The sequence below is a fragment of the Onychomys torridus genome, chromosome 22, assembly GCF_903995425.1.
Source record: "Onychomys torridus chromosome 22, mOncTor1.1, whole genome shotgun sequence".
In the NCBI taxonomy this organism is placed as follows: domain Eukaryota; kingdom Metazoa; phylum Chordata; class Mammalia; order Rodentia; family Cricetidae; genus Onychomys; species Onychomys torridus.
In genome coordinates, this window is record NC_050464.1 from 34,513,172 (window position 1) to 34,533,454 (window position 20,283).

The 20,283-nt window shown below is 51.9% G+C and overlaps 1 protein-coding gene across 1 annotated transcript; it reads right to left on the reverse strand.

The window, feature by feature from the left end:
• Nucleotides 1-514: 514 nt before the first annotated feature.
• Nucleotides 515-20,201, reverse strand: Spring1 (SREBF pathway regulator in golgi 1). The gene is made up of 5 exons (XM_036171710.1): nucleotides 20,008-20,201; nucleotides 8,346-8,502; nucleotides 4,578-4,729; nucleotides 4,237-4,350; nucleotides 515-2,054 (listed from the first exon to the last, which is right to left on the reverse strand). The coding sequence occupies exons 1-5, from the start codon at nucleotides 20,116-20,118 to the stop codon at nucleotides 1,971-1,973; spliced, it is 618 nt and encodes a 205-aa protein (XP_036027603.1). The 5' UTR covers nucleotides 20,119-20,201; the 3' UTR covers nucleotides 515-1,970.
• Between the last annotated feature and the right edge of the window lie 82 nt (nucleotides 20,202-20,283).

Below are 20,283 nucleotides of genomic sequence, written 5' to 3' on the forward strand. Positions count from 1 at the left end.
TTGCATTACTGAGTTGGTGTGGAGGTACAGTGGAGGACATGCAGGCAGGGTTCAAGGTGAAGTTCTTGTGTGGGTTTTGATCGTTCTATCTCGGAGGGGACTTGAGAGGGCAAGCCACCTCTCACTATTTCCTCATCTACCGAGTGAAACACAAGCAAACTGGATTCTTGATCATAATTGCTCAGGGACTATAAACTCGTGGATTGTACACAACCCGCCTTTCCAGTGCCAAGTCAGAGAGAACTGGCAACGGGCATGATGTTTACATTCAACTGTTCACGTTCAACCCGTGCCACCACTCTAGAGAGTGCAAACTAACTCCAGGGAGAGACCAACACCAATGCTGACCAAGGGTAGACGAGCGTTAAAAGCCAGGTGAGCCCGGCAGCTGGGGGAACCATAACCCCAGCACCTGGCAGGGGCAGAGAGGGCAGTCAGGAGTTCAAGGCTGGTGTCAAACACATAGGGAGTTGGATGCCAGCCTGGGCAAATGAGAGACCCTGTCTAAAAAAAAAAAAAAAAAATTATATATATATATATATATACACACACACACACCCCAGTTACCAGAAAGAATGAGCAAGCCAGAACATTGCCAGAACATTCCAGGACGTGCCAGAATGTGCAGGTGCACCGAGATCTTCACTGAACTTTGAATCCACGCACTGAAAAGTCCAGAGCAAACGGAAGAGAATCACTGGGCTCTAACACTGAAAATCAATTCCCTGGCCAGGGCCACGGCTCAGGAGCAGAAGGTTTTCCAGTCACACACAAAGTCCTGGGTTTGATCCCAGTATGGCAACACAAACCAAGAGAACAACTGCCACCAGCCTGTCCTCCCTTCCAGGGAGGTGCAGCATACAATTCAGAGGTGAGCACGAAGAGGAAGCAGGCGGGAGCCGAAGGAAATCCCATCCTGAGGGCAAACGCGGCTGGGAGACAGGGCTCCTCGAAGCTGCAGAGATAAAATCTTGAGACTCACGTCTGATGCTAGGGCAACCTGAACCCAAACCACAGAACGCCGTGGCCTACTGCGAGGGTCAGTGAGAGAAGTGTGCAGTAACAGGTGGCCTAAAACAAGACAGGCTTGAAACGCAAGTTTCGGTTACTGCTGACAACCGCCCACCCCGGCACGCATCGGACACTGAGCTGCCTTCGGGACGCTCTTCGGCATGGCTAGAGTGGTGGGGGAAACTTTAGGCTGGAGGGAGAGCTTACCAAGTGTGTGCCTCTGGCACACAGCCAGGAGCGGAGAGCAGTAAAGAATGAGCGAGTGGTGTAAAGTACATTCACCAGGTCCCCACCGGCTTACATGACAGACAAGGGAAAGGTTCCCCTGCCCCAAGGCTGAGGGGTTTCAACAGGGGCACAGTGACAGGAAACCCCACTGAGACAGTCATCGGGGATTCAGGCCTCCCGACTACCATTTCAGATATATGAGCACACCACAATGGCTCAGTGGGGACCAGCACCCCCGAGGCTCTACATACCCCTAGATGTTAGGATATGGATACAAGGCCTGCCGGTCCGATGTGAAAACAACCAAAAATAAGTCCGTACACCCACACTCCTGGAGACAACCTTGCCTCTGGGTGCAGGAGCGACGTCACCTGTTGACAGTCAGGAATCAAGTACAGCAGTCAGCTCCTCGAGTGCACCCAACTGGACAGGCAAAGGTGCCCTGCACAAAACACGGCACCCTCTACTGCTCTGAGAAGTCATTAAGTAACTACAACCTAGCATCAAGCGCCCAGACCCTGACCAGCAGGCTCAGGGCCCTGTAAGGTGCCAGGGCCTGGTCCGGCCTGCTCTACAGGACAGCTCCGTCCATCTGCTCCAGCTGGCGGTGAGGGAGCCAGAGACCCTCGATGCCACAAGGCACGGTCAAGGCCAAGGACCCTTGGTGTGGTTTTCTCCTTCATCACCTTGCATGGACCAGACTGGCTCTGGGTGTGTCTCTCCATCAGGCCTCACGCGGGGAAGAGTTCCGGCGGGCTCTCTCCATAGCAGTACTTGGCTATGGGGTCGCGGTATGTGTTCTCGTGTTGCACGCTCTGTTGGAGAAGGAAGACGGGGAGAATGACAGAGAGGGTCAGCTCAAGGGACAGCCACACACTCCCCGCCCATTCTGCCTCGGGCACGCCTTGGGGTTTCGAGGAACTTTCTAGAATAAAGTTGGATTCTTAGTGCTGAGTCCCACACAGACAGACAGGGAGCTACTGTGTGTCATTTCTTCTTCTGTTGTCCACAGGGGAGTGTTTGAGCAACCCGGCTGCAAGCTGGGTATTTTGAGACGACTTCTCAATCCGTCTGGAATGGGGCCTAGGGATCTGGTGTAGCTGGAAGAGTCCTTGCCTAGTACGCATGAGGCACTGGGTTTGATCCCCAGTACCTTATAAAAATGGGTGGAGCGGTGCCCATCGGTGATGCCAGCATTGGAGGAATAGAAACTCAGGGTCATTCTTAGCAGTACAGTGAACTTGAGACCAGCCTAGCCACACATCTATCTCAAACACCAAAACAAGGACAAGGTGAGATGGCTCAGGGGCTAACACAGACAGCGCTTGCCTCTGAGCCTGAGGACCTCAGTTTGATCTCTGGGACCCACATGGGAGAACGAGAAGCAGACTCTACAAGCTGTCCTCTGACCACCCCCCCCATGCACACCTGGTGATACACCCACACACATGCACAATAGTAAGCATGAAAAGAACGCACAAAGCAATCTGAAACGGATGGGCACGTGGTGGGATCGACACCTGACCCCGTGGTTGGAGAGATCCAGTCCCTGGTAAGAAGTCCTGCAAGGGACTCAGGAGGTGACACCACTTCAAATGGCAGACATGCACTAAGAGTCTGTGCGTGAGCCAAGCACCCTCCCCCAAGAGCCTCTCTGGCTGGGCACAGCCAGTGAAGCTGAGCCCAGACAATCCCCCCACACCATCGGTGGTAGATTTCCAGCAATTTCTTGTCCTGTGAGCGATTTGAGGTTTTGGCTGCTCTAGAGCTCATTAATTAGCCTCTACCAAAGCTAATGCACCTTGTTAATCCCACTCAACAGACTTGAAGCCCCGGCTCTGGGCACGCGAACCAAGCGCCAAGCGCCATTGAGAACCGTCTTCGCTTGCACAATAGTCGGTACCTTCCGGCTCTGTGGGCTACAGGAAGCTACTAGAGTGTCAGTTCCCCTTTCCAGCGTTAGCAAGTGAATCTGCTGAGTCCCCTCACACTCCCCTTTCCACGCATTTACCTGGGAAGCTCCCCCACCGAGACCAGTGGAAGTTCACATTCTCGGCGCTCCCTCTATCATGACCTGAATGTTCTCACAGTGGACTAGAGATGGAAAAGGGAATTACCAGGCACAAACCCAAAGCTTACAGAGGGCCAGAGATGGACGCTAGTCAGTTATCCCAGAGGAGTGTGCTTGTGTAAGAGACATCTTACAAAGAGCAGCGATAGGTGCCCAGCCACAGAGGCAGGGAACCGGGGCAGGCGAGATGGCTCAGCATGGAAAGGTGCTCACTGCCAAGGCTGGTGAGCTGAGTTTGAGCCTCAGGACCCACATGGTGTACGGAGAGAACTGACTCTCATGAGTTGTGCCCTGATTTGTATGCATGTGCCTCCCCAAGCCCAAAATGAACGTAGAAGGGGAAATATGGGGTTGGTGAGATGGCTCAGAGGTTAAGAGCACTGGCTGTTCTTCCAGAGGTCCTGAGTTCAATTCCCGGCAACCACATGGTGGCTCACAACCATCTAGAATGAGATCCGGTGCCTTCTTCTGGCGTGCAGGACATACATACAGGCAGAACATTGTCTACATAATAAATAAATAAATCTTTAAAAAAAGGGGGGGGGGAATACACAAAGGTGGGGGCAGAGGCCTTCCGGGGCACTTCATGGGTGGTGGGTGCATGTCAAGAGAGCAGAACACTCAAGGTTAGGTAGTGTGTGCTCACCGAGAGCCTTACAAACCTCAGACTGACCCATGTGCCTTTAAATACTCACCGCCTATCCCTGGGTTTCAGAATCAAGCCATAGCCCTGCCAAGGGACAAGGGACTGCCCTCTCCATGACCAGCTACTGGATCTAAATATCTCATCCTCCCCACCCCCAAGCAGCAGAACATGGTGTCTCAAAGCGCCTTTCCACCCTGGGTCTGTCCAGAGTGATCAGCTAGCGTTCTCCAGCTCTGCCTCCCTCCCACCTCCCCTAGCGAGGGCCAGTCCCATGTCTGACCTGGGATGAGGTCCTGCACTTCGCCAAGCACAGCTCGAAGTGATCTTCAACTGCCATGAAGAGGTTCTGGAAGGCCACAGCTGCCCGGTTGAGGAAGCGCTCCAGTAGAAGTTGCTATGGAAACAAGGCATTCAGTCCTGGTAGTCACTGCAGGCCAAGCCAGCCCACCGGGAGGGGGAGAGAGCACCAGCCTCTCATTCACCAGATACCTGGTTAGCAATAGCATGGTCCTCTCTGCAAAGGAACCATGAGTCAGGGACCAGCTCGTCTCTCAGGAGAGGCCAGTGTACCCACAAAGCTCTTCTCAAGCACCCCAGGAGATGTCTAGCTCTCCCCCTTACCTTGCTGGGCTGCAGACAGCAGGAGACACAGTGCTCATAGGCTTCACAGCAGCCATTGGCCAGGCACCCATCACAGCAGTACAGCTTGGTGCTGGGGACACTGATGTCACAGCAGCCATTGGCCAGCAGGTCCTTCCTCTTGCAGACATAGCCTGAAAGTCAGAGACGCATCCTGAGCACCAGGGCTGGCTTCATCCAGGCAGACCATTATGGGAAGTCCGGCTCCTCCGTTATCACTGGACCCAGATTGTCACCACACTCAACCACTTTCCAGGCTCCTGCGTGAGTGTGAGCTCATCGCCACACCCATGTGGTTGGGTGCTAACCTAAGTAAGTAATCTTTCACCTGGGCCTCTTTGAAAAAGTCTAAGACAGGGCTGAAGAAGATGGCTCCGAGGTGAAGAGCACTGGCTGCTCTTTCAGAGGTCCTGAGTTCAGTTCCCAGCAACCACCTCTAGTGGGATCTGATGCCCTCTTCTGGCATAAAGGTGTACATGCATATAGAGCACTCATACATAAAATAAATGAATATTTTTTTAAAAGTTTAAGACAGAAACAGCAAGGCACCTATTCATAAAAAAGCATGCGCTTTGCAGATTTTAAAAAGAAAGCACACAGCTTTTGATGGCTTATGTATGCTCACTGCTTTTGTGGTCGTTTGAAGGGACAGTCCACCTTCAGAACTCTGCCTCGAGTGTTTGTACACACACATGGGGGCACACGGCTACCTACTAGAATTAGGGATGAAGTTTTTAAATCCTTGAGGGAGAGAAAAATTTAATTCACTCCACAACTGAGAAACCCCATCACACAGATATAAACGTCCAGTGTCAGCCAGGCCTCCTTCCTGAAACTGCTTTACTACCCAGAGCTTCTAGGCACAGTTCCCAGCATCCTTTGGGAACAGGACAGAAAAATCTAAGTGTAAGTCATGAGAGCCATCACCCAACCCCTGACATGCTCCCAATGGCCATTCGGGCCTGAAGGTATATACATACATATGCATACAGGTGTATGCAGGGACCCTCAGGTACATGTGTGGGCAAGGGTTCTCTGGTTTGGGCAGGGGCCCTCTGATGTGTGTGTATGGGGGCTTCAGGTATGTGCAGAGTGCCTCAGGTGTGTGCATGGGCCCTCTGATGTGTGTGTGTGGGGGGCTCCTGGTGTGTGTGTGTGTGTGTCCCTCAGGTATTCATGTGGGTCCTCAGGCATGTGTGTGGGCCCTCAGGTGTGTGCAGGGGCCCTTTGGTGTGTGTGTGGGGCCCTCAGGTATTCATGTGGGTCCTCAGGCATGCGTGTGGGCCCTCAGGTGTGTGCAGGGGCCCTTTGGTGTGTGTGTGGGGCCCTCAGGTATTCATGTGGGTCCTCAGGCATGTGTGCGGGCCCTCAGGCATGTGTGTGGGGCCCTCAGGTGTGTGCTGGGGCCCTCTGGTGTGTGCAGGGGCCCTCAGGTATTCATGTGGGTCCTCAGGCATGCGTGTGGGCCCTCAGGTGTGTGCAGGGGCCCTCTGGTGTGTGTGTGGGGCCCTCAGGTGTGTGCAGGGGCCCTCTGGTGTGTGTGTGGGGCCCTCAGGTGTGTGCAGCGGCCCTTTGGTGTGTGTGTGGGGCCCTCAGGTATTCATGTGGGCCCTCAGGTGTGTGCAGGGGCCCTCAGGTGTGTGCAGCGGCCCTCTGGTGTGTGTGTGGGGCCCTCAGGTGTGTGCAGGGGCCCTCTGGTGTGTGTGTGGGGCCTTCAGGTGTGTGCAGCGGCCCTCTGGTGTGTGTGGGGCCCTCAGGTATTCATGTGGGTCCTCAGGCATGCGTGTGGGCCCTCAGGGGTGTGCAGGGCCCGCAGGTGTGCAGCAGCTGTTCCTAGCACCAGCTCTGAGCGCCCCAGCTCTGTCCTCAGTGAATGAGGCTGGTGGAGGATAATTTGTTTTCGGAACTGCTCTGGAAAACAAGGGCTGTGTAGGAGCGGCTGGCACTGGCAGAACATTGACACCAGAGGGGACACCAGAGGGCTCTCACTCAACACTTGGGGACCCGGAGAGGACCATTCCCACCACCTGGGAGCTGGCGGCTCCTGTTTTGCTTCTGCGACTGTGTCTCCTGAGTGAAGAGACAGGCACTCTGATGTCCTAGTAAACGCTTCCTTCCCAGCTGTCCCCACTCGCGCTGTTGACAAGGATTCTAAATGGAATTCCCAGGAGTCAGCACGTTCCCCAGGATTCCATCCCCAATGATAGCAATAAAGCAACTCTCTGCACCAGGGAGAGGGACAATACTGTGCACCCCAAATGCCACCTGCTGAGACCACCTGCCCTTTCCTTTGCCAAGCTGTACGTTCACATCCGAGGCCTTTTCTTCCCACTGCTAACTCCCAGCACTCAGCCTTGAACTCCGGTGCTCCCGATGACCAGATCTAACTTCTGAGGAGAGCAGGCTCACCCAGGCCTCTCACCATGTATCAGAAATCATGAAAAAGTTACCTTTCTCTTTTCGAAGAGTTATTTTGATTTTTAATTATGTGTGTGTGCACATGTGAGCACAGACTCCCACAGTGGCCAGCAGAGAGCGTTGGATCCCTGGGAGCCCGAGTTACAGGCAATGAGCTGTCTTCCATAGATGCTCAGAATCAAATCCAAGCCCCAGTCAGTGCTCTTGACCACTGACCCACTTCTCCAGCCCCATCTTTATTTTTAGTTGGGAAAAACAAAAACAAAAACAAAAACCTACAAGAACCATTTGGGGCATTGTGATGTTTCAATACGTGTACGTGCTGTGTGGTGCTGATCAGATCTGCAGATATTATTTCCATCAAGTCCTGTGAGGCCAGGGCCAGCAAATGTGTTGGTCTTGACTGGGAAATTAGCATCCAGCTTCTGAAAAGTTGGTGATTCTAATTGGCTCTCTTGTTTAACAGCAGCGTTACCCTAGCGACATGGTGGCATCTCGTTGCTAACCAGCATCAACGGCTGTGAGTTTTCTTTATTAAACCACGTTTCTCATATTTGCAAAGGCAAAATAAAACCTGCGGCCCCTGTGGGATTTTTTACGGGTTGAAAATCTAAGTGCTGGATTTTTTTTTTTTCTTAACTAAAGGAATCTGTGAGTCTTTGTCTGATCTAAATTAACCAGAAGAAAATTACTGTTTTTGTGACTACAGTAAAAGAAAATGACAATCTGCCACCTGATACTAAAATTTCCTGTTTTCTGAGTCTATAGAAACAAGCCCTGGCCTCCAAGCCAGCCCCACCCGTTACCTGACAGCTACCTGCATCTTCTTGGTGAAGTAACAGCTGGTACTCAATTTCTTTTTTCTCATAAGGATACTTACAGGTCAGCAAGATGCTCTTCCAGTAAAGGGGCTTGTGTTAATCCCTGGGATCCACATTATGAAGGGGGAAAAACAATCCTACAAATTAGCCTATGACTACTACATACACCATGTGGTGTGTGTACACACACACACACACACACACACACACACACACACACACACAAACACTAGAGAAACAAGATGAAGAACCCCTGTGCCTGTGCCTGGTAGGAAATGGCCTGGGACGGAGGCCAATTCTGGAGCTGTAGGCAGAAGAAACTGCTAGAAGTCTGGGTCCTCAGCCAAGCTTCCCAGATGCTGCAGGGAAGCCTGGGATAGGTATGGAAGAGAAAGGTATGGAAGAAAGACATGGGCACCCCTGGAGAGGAGCAAGGAAGGAAAAAGCATTCATTGTGAGGGAAGGCCATCCAGAGTCCCAGGGCCTTGAGTGTAGGGGAGGGAGACCGTACCCAGCTCGTCTGTGATGAGGTGTTTCCCTTGAACAGAGTTCCGGCACTGGTTGCTGGGCCGGCTGCTGTTGCCCAGGTTAAACTGGACCTTCCACGGAATGGGCTGTTCGCGGTCTTGAACCTGGAGCAGGTTCCGATCTCTCACCGCCCTCTCTTCCTGCAATGAGACCGGGGGAGAGGAAGTTTTTCAAGGCGTTGTTCCTGCGATCTCACTTGCCCTGCAGGGGTCTACACCTCCATCTCCATCCGCTCCACACACACACCTCCAGCACAGGCACTGTCTGAGCAAAGCCGCAAAACAAGCCAGCAGGAAAATGTGGCAAGTTAAAGTTATCCTTCCCAATGGCTGCGCTGCTGATGTGCAAGGCCCCAGAAGTGGACAAAAGAGTCTATGGAATTCTAGAAGGAAACTTCTCACTCTGCAGGCAATTTAAGTTTTTAAATAGTAGGATGCATACACCACGGATAGAACACACGGCCTGAATGCTTTCAGAACCAGAAGGAAACTATGGTAGTCCGTTCATCTTACACTGTCGCCTGACACCTCCAGACCACGAGGGCTCAGCCGGGACAAGAACTCACGTAGAAAACCTGAATCAGGGGAAATGACTTTAAGGTCTCCCTTTGTGTGAGAACACAGAGAGGTCATCCTTACAACTGCTTCTAGATGTCTGTCATTCTGGCTACACAGCCCTTTGTCTAGCAAACCAAGAGAGGAGCGGCCCTGGGGTGAGAGCCTGGATCTTTCTCTTAAACTAGGAAGACAGACCCCAGCCGCTGGGAATAAGCCAAGCACAGGGCAGCCACCTTTGGAACTGTCTAGCCATGAATGTATAACAAAATACCTCTAAAAAAGACCCCCTCCCATGGGCCTGTTTTGATTTTTTTTTTTTTTTTTTCATTTTTCGAGACAGGGTTTCTCTGTGTAGCTGTGCACCTTTCCTGGATCTCACTCTGTAGCCCAGGCTGGCCTCGAACTCACGGAGATCCGCCTGGCTCTGCCTCCTGAGTGCTGGGATTAAAGGCATGCGCCACCACGGCCCAGGCTGTTTTGGGTTTTAAGACAGAGCTTCTCATCCTATAGTTCACGCTCGCCTGGAACTCATAGCAATCCTCCTGCCTCAGCCTCCAGATGCTGGGATTACAGGATTATGGTGTGCACCACCATGCCTGCTATCTTGATGCTATCTTGAGTGTTGTGGAGCATCAGGGCTGTTGGTGGCATCACAGTTCAGAAAACCAGAACGGTGGGAGAGCAAGCTGGGAAGTCGGCGGTGCTGGAGATGCGCCGTCCATGCACACCTTGCTCTAGGGAACTCCTTAGTGAGTGCCATCCTACAGAAACCACAGGCAGAGCTTTCCCACTACCCTGCTTCAATCGCAGGACAACAAAACAAATAAACCAGCAGAAACAGCAACCCAGCAACACAGGAATGTCTGACTATACACTGGCCTGGACATAATATTATCAAACCTAGGTTCTCTCTGGTTCTCAGGACACCTGTTCCTCCAGAGTGGCCCTTCCTACACTTCCTCTACTTGGGACCCCTGTGAGCTCTAGAAATGTGTACTCGACCCTGGGTATCAGGTAAATAAAATAGGTATGTACGGGCTAGAGAGAGGGCTCATCATTTAAGAGCACTGGCTGTTCTTCCAGAGGACCCAGGTTTGGTTCCCAGAACCAGCACTGAGTGGCTCACAACTGTCTACAACTCTGGCTCCAGGACCCTCTGACACACAGACATACATGCACAATTTAAAATGTTGTTTTAAAATTATTTTTAATCAACCTTGGATTTTTTTTTTTTTTTTTTTTTTTTTTTTTTTTGGTTTTTCGAGACAGAGTTTCCCTGTGTAGCTTTGCACCTTTCCTGGATCTCACTTGGTAGCCCAGGCTGGCCTCGAACTCACAGATATCCATCTGGCTCTGCTGCCCAAGTGCTGGGATTAAAGGCATGTGCCACCACCGCCCAGCTGAAAAAATATTATTTTTCATCTAAAATGAAAATATGCTGTGAACTGTAGTAGAAACTAAATGAGAAACAATACCATCCTTGTACATTTCCTGTTAAGCTGTCACTATTATAAAAGGAAAGGTTCACTTAAAAAACAATGCTTATCAACATGAAATTCAGAAATTACCTACAATCCCAACACTTAAATCAAAGTACATTTACTTTTTTGTTGTTGTTTGATTGGTTTTTTGTTTTTGTTTGTTTGTTTTGGTCTTTTAAGACAGTGTTTCTCTGAGTAGCCCTGCCTGTCCTGGAACTCACTCTGTAGACCAGGCTGGCCTTGAACTCACAGAGATCCACCTGCCTCTGCCTCCTGAGTGCTGGGATTAAAGGCGTGTGCCACCACTGCCAGGCAGGTACATTTGGTTTTTCATGTTCACCTCTGACCGAGTTTACATTGGCACCGGTCATTTGTTCTGGATGCTAATTGGATGGTTAAAACATTTCCAAGGACCCACATCATCTAGATAATCAAATCTTCATGGATGCCTAATAATCTATCATGTTGATGGGTCATCGTTCAGTAGACCTAGCCCCCACAGACCAGCTGCAACCCCTGGTTTCTGCTCTCAGGACGACACTGCAGTTCAATGTGTGTGTGTGGGGGGCTCTCAGAAAGCCCTGTGGATCGCTTGCAGGGTTGTGTGCCAGACAGTGCCGTATAATCTCCCCAAAGTTTGATCCACCATCGGCAATAGCACCGGCATTTAAACAGACAACTCTCTCCTACGACAATCAGGACTGGATCCCCCTCCTTCAGTGTGCTCGGTGTAAAACAGTCCCTCAAGATGGCTTTCCTATGTCCTGCCTCCTTTTTGTTCTTTGAAAAGATGTGGCTAGCAGGCACAGGACAGGTGACAGCTCAGTAGCTATAGCCCTCGGTTACAGAGAGAGAGAGAAAGAGAGGGGTGGGGTAAGGCTGAGTGCAGGAACCCTGGGAGACAGGGACGCCCTTAGGTGCACAGTCGCAGGAGCAGACCCTCAGCTGACGACCGGAACAGCGCACCCCAGAAGAATCTCTGCCCTAGGACCCCATGTCTCGTGGTTCCCCCAGCACCTGAACTTGTCAAACACGGCCACTCGAAACCTCCGCCAAGAGGACTATGTGGGTGGGGAGTCAGTTCACTTTTGAGGTCTGGTGACAGAGCACGTGGAAGGGACAGAGTTCCCACTGCCCTTCCGGGCTGGCTCATCTTTAAGCCTCTCTCTCACCAATATGTGGATTTTTTTTTGTTCATTCAAAGCTGCACCTGGTGGCGCACACCTTTAATCTATTGCTCAGGAGGCAGAGGCAGGAGAGTCTCTGCCGGTTCAAAGCCAACCTGGTCTATGAGGAGGCAATGCAGGACAGCAGGGCTACACAGAGAGACACTGTCTCAAGCAATGGCAATAAGAAACATCCATTCAAAGGGGATTTTACAAAGTGCCACAGACACTTCCGTCAGGGGCTCCAAGGGGCTGTTGACAAAGGCTATGCTTGTGAATCAGAGCCCCTGATCCCCTAGAGATGTCAGATGTACATCCACATTGGCATGGCGGAGGAAAGATGGGACCGCACGTGGGCAGACGCACGAGAGAAGGTTCTTTGTAAGCGGTGGAGCCTGCAGTGAACGCACATGACTTCTCAGACTTTTAAAAGTCTAAGTAGGAAGCGTGCCATGTAGGTTTTAGGGGTAATTATCACGGTCAAATGAAAGACATGTTCCTCAGACAGTGGTACAGCACCGCTCCACACGGCATGGTTGATCTTAAGGGATCCGCATAGAAGTCACACAACAATGGAGGAGATACGGCCAGAGGGCACTGCCCACATCTGAAGTTTGAGAGTTGCAGCTTGACAGTATAGAGTTATGATTGTAAAGAATCACAAAGAACTTTTTTAGAGCCGGGCGGTGGTGGCACACGCCTTTAATCCCAGCACTTGGGAGGCAGAGCCAGGCAGATCTCTGTGAGTTCGAGGCCAGCCTGGGCTACCAAGTGAGTTCCAGGAAAGGTGCAAAGCTACACAGGGAAACCCTGTCTCGAAAAACCAAAAAAAAAAAAAAAAAAAAAAAAAGAAAGAAAAAAGAACTTTAAAAAAGGGGGGGGGATTTTGTTTTTATTATTTGTGTGTGTTGGGGGGGGGGTGTACACGGTAGCCAGAAGAGAGTGTCGATTCCCACGGAACAGGTGTTAGCCGGGAACAGAACCCAGGTCCCCTGCAAGAGCAGCAAGCACTCAGCCACAGAGCCATCTTTCCAGTCCCGAGAGAGTTTTTAAAGGTGGGGGAACACTTGCATGTTAAGTGAGGAGAGACAGCACACCTCAAGTGAGAGGAGCTAAAACATTCGGATAAAAGGACAGGAAGAAACGACGCCTGTATGTCGCAGTGGCCCTTCTGCCAGTCACCCCTCCTATGTCCGTGCTGAGCTCTGCAAAGTCTGCAGAGAACAAGTCTTTGCTGGTAACCTAGTTTAAAAGAGGCAAGGCAGCTCTCTGTACTCACCCACGCTTAATATAATGCCCATGTGGTGGTTTGTATGAGAACGGCCCCCATAGGCCCATTTATTTGAATGCTTGGGCTGCAGTTGGTGGAACTGTTTGGGAAGGATTAGGAGGTGTGGCCTTGTGGGAGGAGGGGTGTCACTGGGGGTGGGGCTCCAAGGTTTCAAAAGCCCAAGTTAGCTCTCTGCCTTGTGGTGGTAGAGCAAGATGTGAGCTCTCAGCTACTGCTCCAGCACCATGCCTGCTTGCCTGCCTGCCGCCATGCTCCCTGCTGTGATGGTCATGGACTCTAACCCTCTGAAACTGCAAGCCCTAAACAAACTCTTTAATATGTTGCCTTGGTCATGGTATTTAATCACAGCGATAAAAGAGTACCACAGGCCACATAAGTGGACATCAATCTACATAGAGCCACAAACTACATGTAAGTGGGCGCCAATCCACATAGGTAATTCCTCCCCAGCAGAGAGGTTAATGTGATTTCAAAGAGTTCAGCAGAGAGCCTAGCCCTATAAAGGGCCGTGCCACCTAAGTCCAAGGAGAAACTTAGCTCTCACCTCAGGCCAGATGACCCCAGAGCTGCCCAACCCTGTGCTAGTGTTCCATACATCCTAAATTTCTGTTTGAAGTCATCTGCCTACCCTCCCTCCCACTCCCACAGCAGATGGCAGGCACCCAGGGAGTAGACTTCAGTGACCGCTCTAACTTCACCCCTGCGCACAGTGCTGTGTCCTGGTCACCCGGCGCCGCTCACCATTCCCAACCCTCTCCCTCGATGGCATCCTCTCCTGCACTCCAGTCTCTAACTATTTAAATTATCCCCTAAAGCATTAATTAGGAAGAAAACCAAAGAAAAGAGGCATCCAAGGATCCAAGGCAACTGGGTTAGCAGCTGTCTGGGCAAAGACTGCTATACATGCTTGGGATGTCTCACGGATACAGAGCTGAAGAGCCCGGGGGACTTCTGTGTGCCACAAGCCTGCTCTCCACTGGTGATAAACATCATCTGGGTCACCTGGGTGTGTTTCTCTCCCACCTCCACCTTGTAGAAGAGAGGTGGAGTCCGGGCCGGGTTAGTCAAGCTGGGCACCCAGCTGCAGGGCGGCAGTCAGCCAAGCCAGAAATCATGTTCAGGGCAGGACTGACTCACTAAGGCACAGTGGGCGGGGGAGGGGGGGACTGTGTGAGAACAGTCCAAGCCACTGAGGACCCATAGAGTGAGTTCATGTCTACTGATGGAAAGCTAAAACATAATTCTGAAAAATACTTCTTTTAAATCAAGTATTTACTCATTAATAAGTGGTATAATGAACTCACGTTAGCAATTGGTTTTTCTTTTTCATTTTGCTTCTTGGTTAAAGATGTTTTCCAAAAAATATTATAAGCTGGGTGCAGTGGTGGTGCACACCTTTGATCCAGCACTTGGGAGGCAGAGGCAGGCAGATCTCTGTGAGTTTGAGGCCAGCCTGGTCTACCTAGTGAGTTCCAGGACAGCCAGGGCTACATAGTGAGATGACCCGCGCCCCCCCAACACACACACACACACACACACACACACACACACACTCTGACAGGCCAGAGAGCTGCTACTGGCCATTAATATGGAGTCTGTGTCTCATGAGTGTGTGTGCAGATGAGAGGGGAGAGGCTGAAATAATTCTGCATACAACCATGGTTGATACTGTACCATACCTGACACCAAGTTCTACCAAAACTTGATAAATGTCCTTCTTATAAGTTTATTACAGTGTGACCACTGGGAAAGCAGCCACAATGATCCTCAAAAAGCCGGACAGAACACTCAGCTTCGGGGCCCAGCAGTTCACTCCTAGGTCTGTGCTCGTGAGCTATGGAAACATGTCCCCACAAAAAACTCATAAAGTGGGTGTTCTCTGCCAAAAGATGGAACCCCAATGCCCATCAGTGGTGAGTGGACGGGTGTGACGGGTATTTACAGGGGGACACTGGGCATGAGATAACACAGGTTATCTAAAAACATCATAGCACTCATAAAAGATCACATGTTATATGATTCCATTTATATGAAATACCCAGGGAGGGGACAGGAGAGATGACTCAGGGGTAAAAGCGCTTGCCACACAGCCTGATGACCAGCATTTGATTCCCAGACCCAGTGGGCCACTGCAATGGCTTAGCAAGTGAAGGAGTTCAAGCCTGACAACCTGAGTTCAATTCCTGGAGACTCACGTGTTGGGAAGGAAGAACTGACTCTCCAAAGCTGTCCTGAGTGCCTCATGAGCAACGTGGCTTATGTACACTCCTGCCTTTCCCCTGACACCACATGAACACACACTCACACAAAATCAATAACAATGCAAAATAAATAAATAAATAAACAATGTTTTTCTTAACAGGAAGTAGGTTAGAAATTGTTTAGGGATGAGAAGGAGGGGAAAGTCAATGATAGTGCCCTACATGGTGACTGTGGTAACGGCTACCACACTGTGACCTTACTAAAACCACTGGGCTGCACACTCAGGCGAACAGCCACTTCAGAAGGTAAGGTGAGCTGTGTCTCAACGGGCACACTGGGACTCTGGACACAGCCTACAGGGTTCCCATGCACTGTCACTCACGTCCTGCTCTGTGAACAGATCTTCACAGAGCTGCCAAATGTCGACACATCTCTGTCACCTTATAGCCCCAAACTCCAACTCGTTCCCATCATAGCTAACGGAAGTCAAAAAGCTCTGGGGGAGGAAACAGTTTCCAAAACTCTGATTTTTCACTTGGAAGCTTGCGTTTTATCTCTGGCAGTGGAAAACATCACAACACCTCTGTGAGGGAGCAGGCTCTCTCCACTCAAGCCAAAGTCTGAGATGAACAAGCCATTTACAACTCCTTCTACAGGAGACTTGGAGGCAGGGGCTAGTTTAGCTTGTAACGCAGACTTCAGACCGCAGAAGGCAGCGGAGGCTACCCTGCTCCTCCCTCAGCACAGGGCAGACAGGAGCTTAAAACGAGTCATTTTCCCTACATCCTTCCCAGCGGACCAACTTCTGGACCTGCCCAAGCAGTGGGAGAGAATGTGCTCTAGGGCAGTGGTCCTCAACCTTCCTCAACACTGTAATTTTGCAACTGTTATGATGGTATTGTAAATGTCTGTGTTTCCTGAAGGTCTGAGATGAATTCTGTGAAAGGGTCACGCAACTCTTGAGGGGTCGCGGCCCACAGGTTGAGAACTACTGGTCTGGGGCAAATGCTGTGGCGCTTGTCCTCGTGTGCTGAGTACCACGACCTGCGTTCCCACTCCGGCTCTCGGAGCACTCTCCCCCATGCTCGGTTACCACTGAGGTTAAGTGTCACCACAGCTCAACACGGCCAACATGGCTTAAGGGTGATTTTTGAACCCAATTCAGACCTCACAGACTTCTTGATGGGGGCTCTCCTGGGGGCATGCCTACCATATTCTAGAAGCTGGCCGGCTAGGTTACCCTGAAAAGCAAAGGCTTGGGAGCTCAACACAACACAAATTTCATGCTTGTGTGGCCAGTATCAAGTACCACGGCGAGCAGAGACTACAGGGCGGGAACTACATAAGCGCCAAAGCCAGAACCCAAGAAGAGGTTGGGACAGAGGTGAACCCATCTCCACAGGGGCTATGCTCATCCTGGCACCCTGAGGCCAGTCAGTGAAAGACCAGAATGAGTGAGCAGGCCGAAGGAGAGGGCAGATAGCAGATTACAGGGTGGAGGCCATCAGACCCCTGCTGGATGGCCACCAATCGAGCATGGAGATCTAGATTCTCTAGGGAAGCCAAAAGAAAAGTGTATGCATATTTAATATTTATATGTATATATATTTTATATATGTACATGTTTTTTTGAGACAGGGTTTTTCTGTGTAGTTTTGGTGCCTATTCTGGATCTTGCTCTGTAGACCAGGCTGGCCTCAAACTCACAGAGATCTGCCTGCCATGCCCTCCCAAGTGTTGGGATAAAAAAAAAAAAAAAAAAAAAAAAAAAATGAACGCCACCTCCCTCCCCACCCGTGCCCTGCATGTGCCTGTTTTTAAAAACAGTATGCACAGAACGTTAGCTGGTTTGTTTCTGACACCTCATCACAAATGGAGAACCTCAATTTGAAAATCTGGTCTACAACACAGTCACAGCCACAACTCCTCAAAGAGGTCCAGTTCCTCGTCACATTCCAGTTCTACAAAAGGACGCCCAGCAGAGGAGTAAGATGGCCACCAGATCTGAGTATGACATGATGAACAACACCCAGCTGTCAGCTCCACTTAAGGGCTGTGAGGCCAAGCCACGCCAGAAGAAAACAGCCTGAAACCCAAAAAAGGAAGAGATGTGGCTACAAACAAGTCTTAAGCAAAGCAATCTGGATGGACTGCAGAAGAGTGCTCCAAGAACCGCACAGGAGAGTGCTCCAAGAACCACACAGGAGAGTGCTCCAAGAACCGCACAGGAGAGTGCTCCAAGAACCCCACAGGAGAGTGCTCCAAGAACCGCACAGGAGAGTGCTCCAAGAACCGCACAGGAGAGTGCTCCAAGAACCCCACAGGAGAGTGCTCCAAGAACCCCACAGGAGAGTGCTCCAAGAAACCGCACAGGAGGTGCTCCAAGAACCGCATACAAAGGAGAGTGCTCCTAGAGCCGCACTAGGAAGAAGTGCTCCAAGAGCCCCACAGCGAAAGTGCCTTCCAAGAACCCCACAAGGAGAGTGCTCCAGAGAACCCCGACAGGAGAGTGTTCCAGAGAACCGCACACGGAGAGTGCTCCAAGAAACCCCTCAGGAGAGTGGCTCCAAGAAGAACCCACAGGAGAGTGCCTCCCAAGAACCCCACAGGAGAGTGCTCCCAAGAACCCCACAGGACGAGTGCTCCAAGAGACCACAGAGAGGTCCAAGAACCACACAGCGAAGTGCTCCAAGAGAACCACAAGGAAGTGAATCCAAGAACCGCACAGGAGAGTGCTCCAAGAACAGCACAGGAGAGTGCTCCAAGAGACCACAGGAGAGGTGCCCAAGAACCGCACAGGAGACAGTGCTCCAGAACACAGGAGAGTGTCCAAGAGAACCACAGGAGAGTGCTCCAAGAACCGCACAGGACAGTGCTCCAAGAACCCACAGGAGAGTGCTCCAAGAGAACCACAGGAGAGTGCTCCAAGAACCGCACAGGACAGTGCTCCAAGAGAACCACAGGAGAGTGCTCCAAGAACCCCACAGGAGAGTGCTCCAAGAACACCACAGGAGAGTGCTCCAAGAGAACCACAGGAGAGTGCTCCAAGAACCGCACAGGAGAGTGCTCCCAGAACCGCACAGGAGAGTGCTCCCAGAACCGCACAGGAGAGTGCTCCAAGAACCGCACAGGAGAGTGCTCCAAGAACCGCACAGGAGAGTGCTCCAAGAACCCCACAGGAGAGTGCTCCAAGAACCCCACAGGAGAGTGCTCCAAGAGCCCCACAGGAGAGTGCTCCAAGAACCCCACAGGAGAGTGCTCCAAGAACCGCACAGGAGAGTGCTCCAAGAGCCCCAAGGAGAGTGCTCCAAGAGAACCACAGGAGAGTGCTCCAAGAGCCCCTCAGGAGAGTGCTCCAAGAGCCCCACAGGAGAGTGCTCCAAGAGAACCACAGGAGAGTGCTCCAAGAGAACCACAGGAGAGTGCTCCAAGAGCCCCACAGGAGAGTGCTCCAAGAACCCCACAGGAGAGTGCTCCAAGAGAACCACAGGAGAGTGCTCCAAGAAACGCACAGGAGAGTGCTCCAAGAGCCCCACAGGAGAGTGCTCCAAGAGCCCCACAGGAGAGTGCTCCAAGAACCCCACAGGAGAGTGCTCCAAGAACCCCACAGGAGAGTGCTCCAAGAGAACCACAGGAGAGTGCTCCAAGAGCCCCACAGGAGAGTGCTCCAAGAACCGCACAGGAGAGTGCTCCAAGAGAACCACAGGAGAGTGCTCCAAGAGCCCCACTGGAGAGTGCTCCAAGAGCCAGAATTGAAAGCAGAGGCTGACGGCACAGGGCTGGCCCGGTATGCAGAAGTATGCTTTCCACTTCACAACCTGACAGCACATCCTACCAGCCACTTTTAAGACCTGTATTTCACAGGTGACCGCATGTGACAGTCCCAGGGCCAACCAAGCTGTGTGCAGCTACCCCACTGTGAACTGAGTACCTATCCCCGTGCTAGAATCAACACTAAACCCTTCATTCCAAAGATGACATTAGTAGATAGTGACATCCACAGATTGAGAAGTGGAGTGTCTCCTAGGTAACCACAATTCTGTGAGGTCATGGGGTGGCGTCCCAGGGATGGATGGACTGGTACACTTGAAAGGGGCTGAAGGGACGAGTGTGCATGCTGCACTATGGAAGAATAAAGTGGGCCAGGGGTCTCCCACCACATGCAGAATCTGTCAGCATCCTAGCCTGGGACCTCCCAGCTATCAGGATGCATGTGTGTTGTTTAGGCCACCAGAGTTCACATGGTGTTTCAGTAGCCCACACCAAGAACACAGATTCATCCCATCCCCACAGGACTTGAGTCCCACATAGGTTCTGCAGAGATTTTAGTCATCTACTAACCAAAGGCCCCATCATGACACCAGAACAGCAAAGGCCAGCAGTGAGTATCAATGCTCCTGGCTTCAGAGGAAACAGATGGAGGGAGGGGGGAGAGCCAGATTCCAGCTCTCTAGGAATTCTCATCTGGGATAAGTCGAAAGAGAAGGTTGAGAGGGAAAAAAATCCACCCAACCAAGGTATACACCAAAGGGGGCACCTCCAGGAGCCTGCTGGGTCACCCAGGTGGAGGACACAGCACAGAGCCCTCGGCGAGGGTCAGAGGGAGGAAGCATGCGGACTGAGGATCAAGGAAGGAGGGTTGTAGAAGGACGGAGCGTGGGAGAGAAGAGGGTGGGAGGAGGGCGGAGGAGGACGGAGGAGGGCAGGGAGGAGGGCAAAGAATAGGGAAGGAGGGGTGGAGGTCGGGGAGGCGGGAGGGGGCTGAAGGAGGACAGAGGAAGGCAGAGGATCGGAGGGAGGAGGGCTGGAGGAAGACCAAAGATCAGAGGGAGGAGGGCCGATGGAAGATGCGGGGTGGGAGGAAGGAGAGCTGGGGGATAGGAGAGGGGATCTGGCTGGAGAAGGAAGAAGGATCCAAGGGACAGAGGTCCCGAGCGCAGCCGCTCACCTGCTTGAAGGTGCTGCTGAGGAAGTAAACCAGCGAGAGCCCGAAAACCAGGGCGAGCACCCAGCGCTTGCGCAGCAGCCGGCGCCACAGCAGCGCCGCAAGGTTCAGCATCCCGGCGCGGCGCAGGCGCAGAGACGACCCCGCGGCATGACCCCCAGTTCGCTCCTAACACTGCCCGGCCTCCCCGCCGCAGGCGCGCCAGCCACGTGACCCGCCGCACGCTCCGCCCCGCCCAGTGACGCCACCGCCAGGCCCCCCTCCACGCTTCCTTGCCAT